The sequence below is a fragment of the Anarhichas minor genome, unplaced genomic scaffold (assembly GCF_050575085.1).
Source record: "Anarhichas minor isolate MPS153535 unplaced genomic scaffold, ASM5057508v1 ptg000009l, whole genome shotgun sequence".
NCBI classification, from domain to species: domain Eukaryota; kingdom Metazoa; phylum Chordata; class Actinopteri; order Perciformes; family Anarhichadidae; genus Anarhichas; species Anarhichas minor.
This window is the reverse complement of record NW_027466455.1, coordinates 2,118,960-2,132,395: the sequence shown is the minus strand read 5'-3', so window position 1 is coordinate 2,132,395 and position 13,436 is coordinate 2,118,960. Positions and strand designations below refer to the sequence as shown.

Here is a 13,436-nt window from a genome sequence, read left to right as displayed (position 1 = left end):
CACACAAATCAATTATGGAAATCTTTAGATTTGTATTACCTCTGTAGCAGCATTTGTGTTGGTGGGTTACCTTAACAAAAGAGCGCAGGTAGTGTTCCAGGCCCTCCTCGTGACATCTGGAGACTATATGTATGATCACCCTGAAGGCACAGAAGCAGGGCAGGGTTACACCGTGAGCGTCTATCATCAGTATCAAACAGCACAAACTGAGGCGAGCAACTGACCGCAGAGAGTTGACGGCAATCTCATGGGTTACTTTGGTTGCTGCTGTGAGCACCCCAAACAGCTGCATCAGCACCGTTGGTAGGAAGTTGATGATTACATGAGTCTCCATGGCATGCAGGCACTGTAGGAGAAATAGAAATACAGGAGAGCCGCGTAAAGTAAGTTCAACTTGGATTTCAACGAACTACGGTGTCAACACATTTACAGAAGCTACGGATTCTGCTGGTTGGGGTCTTCAAGAAGGTTTTCCTAAAAGCAAAACTCTGGTCACCTCCGGCAGTGAGAACAGACTTAACGAAGGTTCGGAGGGACCGAAACGTTGTGCAGGATTTTTTCTTTATCAAGTATGACTAGACATAAAATATGTGAGGGACTTGATCTTGAAACAAAGAAAGTAAACTCAGTCTACATGTGAGAAAAACCTGTATGATTCAGTAATTGATGCTTCAAAATCTCACGGAGAAGACTTGTACTTTTAAGTCTGACCGCCACCAAAAAAGTTGTGCGTATTAGGGTGGACAGCCTTCCCATAAATAAGATCTCCCAGTGGATTCTCTCATTATTATAAGGACTGAGTGGGTTGACTCACCTTCAGGTATTTGATCAGTTCTGCTGGGTTTCCCTCCGCTGTCGTCCTCATCAGCTGGCAGTGCTGGAAGAATTTGTGTAGATGCAGGTCCTGTGGAGGAAGCAGCACAATATTACTACCATCCACACACACTGTCTTTATATCAGCTACCTTAGAGGGATAGTTTGGATTTTATGACGTGAGGTTGTAAACCCCGTAGTCCGTGTGTCACCTACAGTAGAGGGAGTTTGGAGAAACAGACAGGAGCTGTAACTCATACACTATAATAATGCCTGCTGTACATATATGTGGGTATTCAAACAATGATTGAAGAGTTAATTGTTGTACCTGAGCGTATATTGTTGATGCCACGTGTGTCCTCACTTTGAACAGTGTCTTGGCATTTTCCACCCACTTGATATCTGGCTGGGACTGTTTAGGCACAATAAAATATGAAGCATTCAGGAGTTTTCTTTCTTCAGGAAAGCATTTTGACTATGGAGCATTAGTGGGGTCCCAGAGTCTTGGTAAACTGTACCTTCCTGGTGTCCTGACACAGGTATCCAGCAGGCAAGGCGGCTGCTACAGGCAGCTGGAGCTCCACTGACTGCATCCTCCCGTCTTTCAGCAAAGGCATCCAAGAGTAACCCACTGGAACACAGGAATGCATACTTACTGGGTCTCATTCATCAGGACACATAACATTACATAACACAGCCAAACAGATTAGAATCTAAATAAGAGACACTCACCCAGTGACTCGACTCCCTCTCTCCTCTTGCTGCTAGCCTTGCTGCTGGACTCACAGCTGACGTGGTAAAAGGTGAAGAGGATGTGGTGTTTCTCATGAACGTGGACCGGCAGCTCAATCTTCACCTGGACACAGTGGAACAACTCGCTTTTTATACCTTTAATAAATCAGCAACATTTCCTTCTTCTTACCGACGTCAGAATAGGAACATGCTGATACCAATAATGGATTTAATACAGAGTACTACTAGTGATAACATCAAAAGTTCCTACTAAAGAGGTTTTTACTCAATTAATGTCACTTATGTTCCAAGTACAGTGCCTTGTTTATTTAGAAAACAGTATCTTCATATTTCATACTCTTTCAGGGATAGTGTTAAAGTTGTGTTTTTTGTTGCTGGTCATTTTAATGGTAACTTGTGGTGCTATTTGGCACAAAGACCCAGGGGACTTGTACAATGGCGTATAAGGGCCATTGTCGGTAAAAGAGGAGGATATTAAATATTGAAATTAAAGTCACAAAAATCAAATCTGAAATTTTTATTTTACTTTTTAATTACTTCACTTTCCAAGGTTGGATCAACCTCATCACACCACAGCTTGCCTTGTATTATGCCTGCAGTGGATGACCTAATCAAATTATACTTTGATTTTGTGATTCATCATATTATAAGCATCGGGATTTTGAAGTGACTGCTGTGAATTGGGCCTATTCAGAGGAATACTGATACATACTGATTTGAGTTTTTTCTCGTAAATTTACCACGTTAATCTAATCTTATAATCTAATTATTAGGCTCCATTATTTATTTATTTTTACCTACTATAATCGTCTCAAACACACGTGATACAGTATTTGTGAATCCCTTAAAACAAACACCTCATCCACCAGGGGGCAGCACCAGCAAGGAAATGTATTTTCTCTGTGTCCTGCTCCTGCTGATTTTCTCACAGGAAGTGACACAATGTATTTTCCACTAGTACAGATCTAGTAACAAACAATCTGCTTAAGAATGTCTTGAATGAATATTATGACTCTCCGATATATGACAGGAGTATGAATCATTCGGTCGGTGCGTTAAATTGTTTCTCTTGGGAAAGTCGGAGACCTCCATGAGATAGTGTGACAGCCGTCTGCGTCCTGACTATGATTATAAAAATAACAATAATACATTTTAGAGAGTGCTTGCCAGCGTATTTAAAGATCCTTTGCAGGATAAAAAGATCAAGGCAAAACATGTCAGAAGATAAAGATCACTGTCGTCCTGTTTGAAATTCTCCATGATGTGACTGGAGGCTCAAGCATGTGGAGGTAAATCCCGGTGAGGGTGCCTATGTGTGTGTGCATGCGTGCATAAAGATTTATGCTCAATGCAGCCAATATGATATTGCATTTGAGCCGGTCGGGGTAACGAGGAAACCCTCTCACCTCGTCGTAGAACTCCGGGCTCTGGTTGTGGTGCAGGACGGCTGCGTAGGCGCTGCTGGTGAAGAGTGAGTCTCCGGGCTTGCCGTAGATGCACTGGAAGGCAAGTGAGCACAAATCAGTCATCAAACTGTGGCCCTTTGAAGTGCTCACAAATCTGTGATTACTGACAATATTTGGAGAAAAGACGGGGTGAGTGTGCGAGCCCCTCGTTGTATGAACCTTTGAAGCGCCGACGGATTAAACAAAGAGCTGAGGAACCAGAGGAGGGAACCTGACATTATCAAAAGCATGGCCTTTGACTAGACAAGAGAAACTATACACATGTTCAGGCCTTCCAAAGCATTGTTTACCTTATTGTAATGAAGCGACAGTGCCCTGCCTCCACTGCTGGAGGATGATGACAGAAAACCAACCAACAGAACAATTACAGCACTTTGACTCCACATGTGATGACATAAATATTCATTTTTCTTTCCAAATGGCAACTAGAGCCATTAACAGATGGAAAATGTGGGATTTTTGTTTTTGTATTTTATGAATCCACCCACAAACTCTAGGAGAGACATTGCACAACCAAAGCTCTGTTTTGTATCAGAGCAGCAGCCCCTGCAGGAGGAAGTTCTGTGAGAAACATAAACCCGTGTATCGAGAGTCATGCTTGAGCGGGTCAGGATATTTCTAATGATGGGCGACAGAAGGGGAGAAAAAAAAACTCCAGACCTGTTCTGATGGCTGGTTCTAATACCGTAATTAGGATGCTAACAGTTGTAGTCATCTCTAATGAACAATAATGAGCAGTGCTGGCCAGAGGAAGGACAGAGTTTTGGAGCCAACAGATTCAAATTGAGACTGATTGGAGCGGGGAGGATGGGAGAGGCTCAGCGAGAGAGAGAGAGAGAGAGAGAGAGAGAGAGAGAGAGAGGACAAGGTTCAAATTGTCAGGTCGGGCGGGGGAAGGAGGTGGAGGGAGGGAATGGGGGGGGAATACACAGATTTCAGCAAAGATCTGTTGTTGCAGTCACAAGGTGCGGTAGGGCTGCAGGCGGCACGCGGTAGATGAAACACACTCAGGGGCCCAGCAAGCACAGGGGGCTGATGGGAATCAGGATGAGGGTCCAGGCGTGAGTGGGGGAGCTGCCTCGGATCTTATCCGTCACAGAGGCTGTCCTGTTCAAACATGTACCATACCAAACAGGACGTTTTCTAACCGGCTGCACTGAGCTTCAGGTAGAATCAAACCTGAGATCATAACGACTATTTATGACAGTTTAGATGCAGCAGATGTTCAATGTATTGAAAAATTCACAGCCTCTGGGAAACCCCATCTTCATGAACTTCCACGTTCCTGCTCCCCAAAGTTCGAAAAGAATGTCCTCACAGTCAGATGTAAAAACCCAGAGCGTCTGATTAAAATCTCCTGAGAGGTGTGCCGCTGGCTCCCGCTCATTGTGCGGCCTCGCTGTACTTCAGCCATTGTTCGAGACCAGACTGTGCAGTATCTGAGGTATGACACGCATGACTGGGTGCTTATCTGCCCGTCTGGGCTGACTCGATCACGGGCATCAAGTGCAAATGCTTTGGCGGGAGCAGTCAAAAATAATTTTGTGGAAAGCGGAAAGAGTTTCCACCCACAAATATTTGACATGTGTGGCCAGAGAGCCAGAGCGAGGAAGAGGAGGGAGGAAAAGAGTGACCATACATTATCTTCTCCTGCCAGCTATAATAACCAGCTTCTGTAAGCGTTTCCTCTCTCCTTTTCTGGCCTCTCAGCTGCACTCCGACTTCCACTTTGTGAAAAGCAATGAAACAAATCGTGTTTGAGGCCGCTGCCATCGATCAAATCTCATGTAGGACATTCTGAAAGTTCTCATGACCTTTGCTTCAGGATCCTGGGAGTCCGTTGGAAATAAATTGCGTGCTTGTGTTCATCCTCCCCAACCATCCATCTACTCATCTATCTTCTGCGTGATCATCCTTTGTTCAGTCTAAACTTTATCTGGACTGTATTTTCTGCGATTATATGTTCTTCTATTTGTGCATGTATATCGTCCTGAGGATGCTTTTTGACAGAAATATCAAAAACTTATAGAATACACTCCTCCCTCTTCCTGGCAGTCTGTAGTGTGTCGTGTCACGTAATGGTCCATCTGATTCCTGCATACAGGCAGATACTAAAGCTCTGTAAACCTGTGGTGAGGACATTTAAGCAGTGGACCAGTGAAGCCATGGAGAATCTTCGAGCGTGCTTAGACTGTACAGACTGGGATGTTTTCAGGACTGCTACCAACAGTCTGGATGAGCACACAGAGGATGTGACGTCATACATCAGCTTCTGTGAAGACAGCTGTGTTCCAACAAGCACCAGGGTGAGTTATAACAACGACGAACCCTGGTTCACAGCAGAACTCAGACAGCTAAGACTCCACAAGGATCAGGCATTTAGGAGTGGGGACAAGGACATGTATAAAGAGGCAAAATACAGGTTCCCTGTATCTAAGATGAGGTATTATCATTCTTTAAGAAAAATAATTATATCAGAAGTTACAAGAAAAAAGTTGTAACATTTCCAGAATAAAGTCTTAACTTGTAATATTTTGGGAATAATGTCAAGTGTGAGTATCACTACATATTACACTATATACATACAGTTCATACAACTCACCTTTAAAGGGGGTGTACCTTCTTCATCTGAATCTCTGAACTGGATGCAGACTGCAATGTTTCTCGCCTGGTGTGGAAACATGACGTCAGTCAGTCAATGCACACAGCAGAGCAGAGAATCAGTGAGAGTGAGCGTGAGGCAGCAATAGCACAGAACACAGTGGTTGCTGAGAGATTTTCATCATTCATATGAACTTTTGACCCAGCTTCGTTCGGAGCCACACACCTTGGTGAAGGTCTTCTGGTTGTCGTATTTGAGCTGCAGGGGGCAGACGTACAGCTGGTTCTTGTAGGTGGTGAAGGGGTAGTTGTACTTGGCCTCGTCGGGGAGAAACTCCTCCACCTCCACCGACACCCGTTCACAGCCGTCCTCGAAGGGCTTGACGGGAACGTAAGAGGAAGTCACCGTATCTGGAGGAGAGAACGCACGAGTCAGGGGACCGGACCTCCAACGCTGTGTTCACGTTTCCAGAGCCAACACCGAACTCATCGCCATTTCGTATATATGTGAGTGAAGTACACTGCAAATACCCAAACTGCTTGTCAGTGCAAACACACATACTGATATTGATTACAGATGAGACCTTGTAAATCAAACGTACATAGTTTTAGGCTGCATATTAATATTAATTATCTTAACCAAACCTCGTGGCCTCTTTTTTTAAAAGATGCTCCGATGTCCTTCAATAGCTGCCATAAAATTATAAATTAATATTGTTTTCCACTTTCACAGAGTTTAATCCTTTAACCAACTTCAGTCCTGATCATAACTACCAAATATTCATTCACTTTCAGAATTTTAACTCTAAATGCCAGCTGTTTTATTTATTGACACTAGTAAAACACATAAATTTAATTATTTTTTGTTTACTAAATGCTAGTTTTTATCTTATATTTATCTTAGACGACAAAAATGCCCCCTTCCTAAAACTGCTATAAAAATAGGAACAAATTAGATTTAGATGAATTTGTAGTTTTTGTGCTGGAAACCAGAAAAATAGAATGTATGTAGAGCAAACAAGAGAAGGGACTCAATCTGGTGGAAACGCCCGTTAATCAAAAATAGTCGTTTAAATGTGTTTCAATGGGGACATTTTTGTCTTTAAGGGTCTATTGTACATTGTTCAGTGATGTGTGTTTTAAGACTCAACAAATGTTAGAATAAGGGGCGCGTTTACAAGCGACAACATACTTGAGAAGTCAGGTGGGACACACTCAATGGTGACATTCAGCTGTCCTGGGATGGTCTGAAGCTTGCTCTTTTCAGGTCTGACGAGGAAAAAGAGATCCAAAACAACAACAAGACACAGTTAAGTCTGAATAAAGCACTTTCTACATTTAAAAAGTGTTATTTATTTACGGGGTGACCTCAAAAATTTGTGTTGTAATGCAGAGCAATGCTATTTGACATGCATAAATGTGCAAGCGGATGAGTGTTTTGAGCCACAGTACCTAAGCACGGGCTAAAATAGCAGAAGCGTGCTAATGACTCACTTCCTGATGTCGGCCAGCAGCTTGATGATGTCGTCAGTGGAGACTTTGCTGCTGTCCTGGCGGTAGAGAGGAGAAAACTTCCCGTCCATGTCCAGGCTGCCCTGGGCGTCTTTGAACACCTGCCTGAGGACACATTACACAGCGCGTGTACATAACAGAGGAATGGACTTTAACCCCAATGAACCATCTCATCATAATGCTATCTTTCATGCATTTGTATGAGGCTGTTCCGAAGATGACTCCAGTAATATTTTGACTCGTGGGTTCTTCCTGTCTTACTTGGCAGCCCAGGCAAACGGCATCCTGTACTGGCCCAAGCGTTGGCATGTCTGCTTGGCAGCTTTGAGCACCTTCTGAGCCGTCTGCGGAGACACGGTGAAAAGACAAACAGAGGACGCAAAATCAAAACGGAGCAGAAAAGACAAAGACCAGCGCTGCTTTCATCGTGTGTATGTCTTTAAATGAGGTGAAAAGCTTGGGGGGGGGGGGGGGGGCAGTGGACCTTGTTGATGTCGGAGGTCTTGATGTACGGCTCGGCACAGTGCGTGATGCCGTTCTGTAACACCTTCTCCACGCGGGCCACCAGGAAGATGTCTGCATGGGGGTTGGTCACTGAAAAGATCCCCTGGAGGAGAGAGAGGGAGAAATGGAGCGAGGGAGCTGATTAAAGGAGGGACTCCATGACATAGTGCACGACAACATCTGTGGTTGTATCAGCAGACTGGCAATCATCAGCAGCAATTCAAACTCAAAATGCCTTTTCAGTCGTAAATCCATCCACAAGTGCAGGGGAAGTGGCTGCTGGTTCTACAGGAAAACCACACAGGCGCTCACATCTGTTTGTGGTCTGGTGAGATGGGGCCGTCTTTTAAGCTTGTAGTGTCAGTTCACACGAACAATGTGGAGGGGACAGAGATTACATTCGGACAAACCATGCTGCTCATATTAATACATGAGCTCGTATTAGTCAGATTATTCTTATGTAACCTCCACGGAGGCTTTCTGGGAACAGGAACAAAAATCTAGACAGAAGCAGCAGGACGTCATTTTGGAAATCGTAAAAGTTTCAGCGTAAACCTGAGCGACTCTACCGAGGGAGCGGTGGCACCGTCTCAGCGGCTAATGCGGCTTTAAATCAAAATAGATGCAGACATCACAAACTGCACATCAATAATACACATCTTCGAGTGAGAGCAGCACAGACACACTTCCTGGTTGCACTCCAAGCCATAACCCTCCGCCCTCAATCACTGGTCTTCAGCGTTTTAACACAACCACGCAGCTGCTATGAGTTGCAATCTTGCACATTTGTTGCCGCACAACGTCTGGAGAATACAAGGCTCCTTAATTCAACATCATACTTCCTAGAATAGCTCACGAACAACAACCGCCGGTTTGTAGCTGGGAGAACCCCCCCCCCAAAACATTCGCACTTAGAAAAATGCATTGGATTTGTGAATTATGTCATGAACTGGAACAGAAGCTGTGGGCTCCCGAGAGCTGCTGGTGAGGAGGAGCACTGTGGGAGCGGGAGGCTCCGTCCTTGGACCACACCCAATGCACCTAAATTAAACTGTGGTCTGCACACTGATCACAGAGGCGGAGGCCGCTCTGTTTGTATGCATGTGTTTCTATGCAAGTGTTCTGCCGGTGTGGCACTTTCACAGATGGCGGTTGGCAGAATGTAACATTACGTCCATGAATGAGACTTGGAGCGGCTCTTTGACTTTGTGTCGGCAGGTTTCCAACTGCTGCAGTCTCTGTTACAAACACAGCAGAGGTTTAGGAAGATAAGGAAGACTAAGGGGGAGATAAAGGTTCCCAGTTACCTTCTTAGATTTGTCTCTTTTATTTAGTATATACACATATATTTTATACTTTTTTAAAAAAAATGTTTCCTCTCTCTTTTTAATTTGCTTATTCTTGATACAATCCGATATCGTTTATATCATCTGTTTTATGTCGGTAAATGTAGATGAATATAATTCAATAATTCTTTCATATAATGAGCAGTGACAATATACTGTATGCATTATCTTCTTAGGCTCAATAAAATATCTGAAATAAGAAAACAGCAAAAAATATACTGCTTCTGCCTCAAATACTTGTTTGACTCTCTCTTATTCATCTCCTCACAGCCCAGTAATGACACATATCACCGAAATAGAAAGTGAATATCTGAGTATGTTTTATAACTGCTGATAATTTACAACAGGCACAAGTCTTGCTGAGTGAGTAAATCATATTAACGGGCCAAGAGGTGAGTAACAGACTGTGTGTGTGTGTGTGTGTGTGTACTTGCACCTTACAGCACCTGCAGGAGTTTGCCTGAGCCAAGAGTAACACTCACTCACGGCCATTATCATTTCCAAAATAAACTCTCCACTAAAAAGACAGCGAACACAGAGAAAGTGACGCGACATAAAAAGTTACATCACCGAGCAGCACTGGGCTGATATAAAACTGGCGGACCTAAGGGATCCTGAAATCACTCGCAAGTGTTCCCTGAATGAGCTAAACTGAGGCCCCGTGGATCCTTTTTCAAGTTTTTACAGGCTGGACATGAACCAAGCACCGTCTGGAGACACACTCACCATCTGGAAAAACTACAACAGTATGAAAAATGAAAGCACAGCACGGGAAAGATCAGACAATATGAAAAACCCTCATCGTGTATTTGGATAAAGAGCTCCATTATCATGATGTCAGGAGGCAAGAGGAGGACAGGGAATCCGTCAAACGGTCACGAATCCCTTGTCCCACCCAGACCAGCTGCAGTCAGCATGAGAACGCTGAGCCCCGTTACTGAAACTCAGCAGTGTGTCACCTCGCTGAGCTGTGCGACGACATTTTCAAAGCAAGGCAGGACTGAGGACGGCCTTCAACCGCAACCTGACCCGGCTTAGAAAATGTAGGGTATGAGTAATGTTCCACTGGTGATAATTCACTTTGTAAATCCTAAATTCTGTTTCAGAGGCGGAACTGAAAGTTCTTCTGAGGACACACCACACAGAGGGGTTTCCTGTAAATACAACCCTCTGAACCACAGCACATAGAGGTTCTCGCTGGTGTTTCAAGTTGTCAGTTTATTGCTGTTTAGGATGGAAAAGAGGTAATAAAAGGGCATTCTTGCTAGGTGATGTTGATTAACTCACTGTTTCTGAAGCAACTTTAAGAGAGGTTTGTCACAAGTAAGAACACAATCTGAACAAACGGCAAGAAACAACACTAAGATTAAGAGCTACAAAGACAAAGTCGTTAACATCTGACTCCCAGCAGCTCGACCTAAACAACACAGAGGGAGAGCGAACCACAGTCTGAACGAACGCTCATTTTCAGCCAGTTCTTCATGTGTAATTGCTTTGAACATGAGAGAAAAGAGATTTAGGAATCAGTAAAACACACTTCACAAAACCTCTAATATGACAGGATGACAATCTAATAAGCAAGCTGCATCAGCAGAGTCAAGGTGGCTTTAGTTTGTAATTGTACAAACCAATCCCAGAGATAAAACACAGCAAACCTCTCTGTATTATTTAGACTAAAGAAAACTTAAAGGAGCTTGCCTTCAAGTAATAATCCTGAAGATTTTAATTTAAATAAATGTCACTATCTCTCGCCAATGAGGTAACAACTGTGAAGGAGTCTGTGGCAAAATTATGAACTGGGTGTCTGTGGCGACACAGCTTGGCTCTCTGGTGATCCAAAAACACACCTGCAATTACCGCTTATCGCTGCGAGTGCTGCTAAAGAGAACGAAACTGAGATCTTTCATGTTGTAACTTCAAAAATTTGTAATTGCAAATTTACCATCATCTTTTACATCACTTTTATAATCTTGTTTTGATGAATTCTTTACCCATCAAATCAGCTACCAGTTGACTGACTCTTTTTTCTCCTATTTCCTACAGTCATATTTTGCTAGATATAAAACACTGATAAACAATCTCACTTCATTTTTTATTGGTATCATGAATATAAAAATGAATTTAAGCCAATTAGGTTTTTTTTTTTTTTTTCAGAAGACAATAATAGACTAAAAGGATGGCACATTGTGTTATTCACACCTTGATCTGTGTGAATGACACAACAGTGACTCAGCTGTCACACTCTCCTCTGATTGGCTGCTCACTATCAGTGAGTCATTTCCTCAATCACAGCCTTGTTTCTACCTGTGTGGGGAAGCGCAGCAGAGCCTCCGACACCCTCTGGAGAACGGGCAGGCCGTTCCCTCTGGCGGAGTCTCCGTTCACCATGACTCCACCTCCCCCGCCTCCCTCCCTGACTCCTCCTCCTCCGCCCTCTGAGTCGGATGAAGGGGACAGCTGGCCCGAGGCGTCGGTCAGCATCTCCCTGACGCAGGGCGGGTTGAGGTCGACGTGGAAGTCGGCCGAGATCTTACAGCTCTTGGAGACGTCAAAGAGGGCGAGGCTGATGAAGAACGGTTCCACCTGGGGTCCAGCACAGAGACGGTTAAAGGATGTTAAGCGATAATATCCCTGGACTCATTTACTGTACATCACATTTCACGCTAACTTTATCCAGCACCTAACATTTGGCTGCATTAACTTGCTTCAGTAGGGGTTTTATTACATGCACAAATGTTTATGGAATATGTGACAGAGAATGGAGCAAAACTATGTGAGGATTAATATCATATAATCATCATAGAAACATTGCCTTTCTGTATATCGGCCTCTTAAAACAAATATTAGCTCATCCCTAGTTTGGAAGCAAACGTTGGCTCCACAGTGGTGCCACACACACACTTTTGAATGACTGTGCACTTGTGCCAGGATGGATGGTTCCTGCATGTTGGATGAGCCCGACTCCATCCAAGAAACATTAAAGCTATCAGAGGCTGTGGAAGGAACGGAGGGAAGGGAAAGAGAGAGAGCTTCCAAACCACGAATATGAGTCGGTTCTCTTCTCCTACCAGCCTCTCTAATGCACCAGCAAGCAACTCAATGTTTTATGACTACAGCAACCCCCTCTGACAAAGCTGGTGCTCACACATGCTCTAAACTGCCGCCGGGAGCTCTTTACGGAAATCACATTGAAGACGTTTCCGCCACTCAGACTGACTTCTTACATAAGTTCTTGTTTATTTGGAGCAAGAAAATGTAAAGCTCAGGTGATTCTAGCTTAGAAGAACAAAAAGGGGAAACAATGCAGCAACCTCAGTGTGTGGAATTGTTTGATGCAAACTGATTTGATCATAAACTAAATGTATTGCAACAAAGCACTGCCGCTGCTTCCAGACAGGCCAACATGAATTATGAAGGTGAGCTTTCTGGGGCAGCAAAGGACGATTGTGTGTTGGGATTAGTAATGCTTAAGTGCATACAGACAAAATCACAAGAAATGTATTTTCAAAAATATTATTATTATTATTTCACTTTTAAGGTCTTTTAAGTCTCAGCGTGCCTATTTATTTATTTTATTTATCTATATATTCTAATCTTGTTTTAATTTGTTCTTTGATCATAAGCTCTTCTGATCATCTATTTGACTATAAAAGGTTATTGGTTAAATGGATAGTTTTGACTTTATTTAATTATAAATATTCTAAATGCCTGTACTCCTGTCTGTCTGTCTGTCTGTACGGACCTCATACAACCCCACCTCAAAATATTCAAACTAAAATACCCCTTTACAGTTCATCATTGGTAGTAGTACTTGGCGAAACATAGAAAGTAGTAGCGCCAAGTATTAGCAGAATCATATTAGCAGAATATGAAATTAATCTTTCATGTGGGAGTCAGACGGCAACATACATTCGTGAGGACGCCATCTCCCTTCTCACTGACGCAGCCCTGCAGACTGAAGGTCAGGTCGTGACAGCTGACCACGACGCGGCGGCCAAAGCGCTCCTCAAAGGGCTTCACATCTGGCTCGATGCCTGAGAAGTCCAGCCTCTGGATATCGGACAGGAGGGAAGCATGAAGGCGGGAGATAAATCAGCAAGAAGAGAAAGATTGATCCAGTGGAGAGGACAAAGGAGAGGTAAACATGGTGGAAAGGGGAGGAGAGATCAAATAGTCTGAATCAATAGTGAAATAAATAAATCATAAGATAACCAGGTTATAAAAGCAGCGTCTTGTATACCTGCGTCTCAGGATCCAGAGAGAAAAGCTTTGGTCTGCCATCATTCCTGTTCATCTTATTGAGCTGGTCAGTTTCCCTGGCGTACTGCAGACACACAGAGAGGAAGAATGGAAGCTAATAAAAACGAAAGACGGTAAATGATTGTATACGGTATTAATGTTTGCTGATGCTTTATACAACACATTGTAAGCTGGCTTGTAG

At 43.5% G+C, this 13,436-nt stretch overlaps 1 protein-coding gene across 3 annotated transcripts in view; it reads right to left on the bottom strand.

The window, feature by feature from the left end:
- dock11 (dedicator of cytokinesis 11) overlaps positions 1–13,436 on the bottom strand; it is a 54,046-nt gene that overhangs the window by 27,917 nt on the left and 12,693 nt on the right. For all 3 annotated transcript variants that reach the window (XM_076087015.1, XM_076087016.1, XM_076087017.1), the window contains 16 exons: positions 13,236–13,319; positions 12,905–13,045; positions 11,300–11,578; positions 7,630–7,752; positions 7,407–7,489; positions 7,128–7,250; positions 6,826–6,902; positions 5,860–6,044; positions 5,635–5,700; positions 2,973–3,065; positions 1,546–1,669; positions 1,332–1,444; positions 1,142–1,225; positions 815–904; positions 225–346; positions 71–140 (listed from right to left, as the gene is read on the bottom strand). In XM_076087015.1, coding sequence (XP_075943130.1) covers positions 71–140; positions 225–346; positions 815–904; positions 1,142–1,225; positions 1,332–1,444; positions 1,546–1,669; positions 2,973–3,065; positions 5,635–5,700; positions 5,860–6,044; positions 6,826–6,902; positions 7,128–7,250; positions 7,407–7,489; positions 7,630–7,752; positions 11,300–11,578; positions 12,905–13,045; positions 13,236–13,319 — 1,857 coding nt within the window. The remainder of the gene's footprint in view (positions 1–70; positions 141–224; positions 347–814; positions 905–1,141; positions 1,226–1,331; positions 1,445–1,545; positions 1,670–2,972; positions 3,066–5,634; positions 5,701–5,859; positions 6,045–6,825; positions 6,903–7,127; positions 7,251–7,406; positions 7,490–7,629; positions 7,753–11,299; positions 11,579–12,904; positions 13,046–13,235; positions 13,320–13,436) is intronic.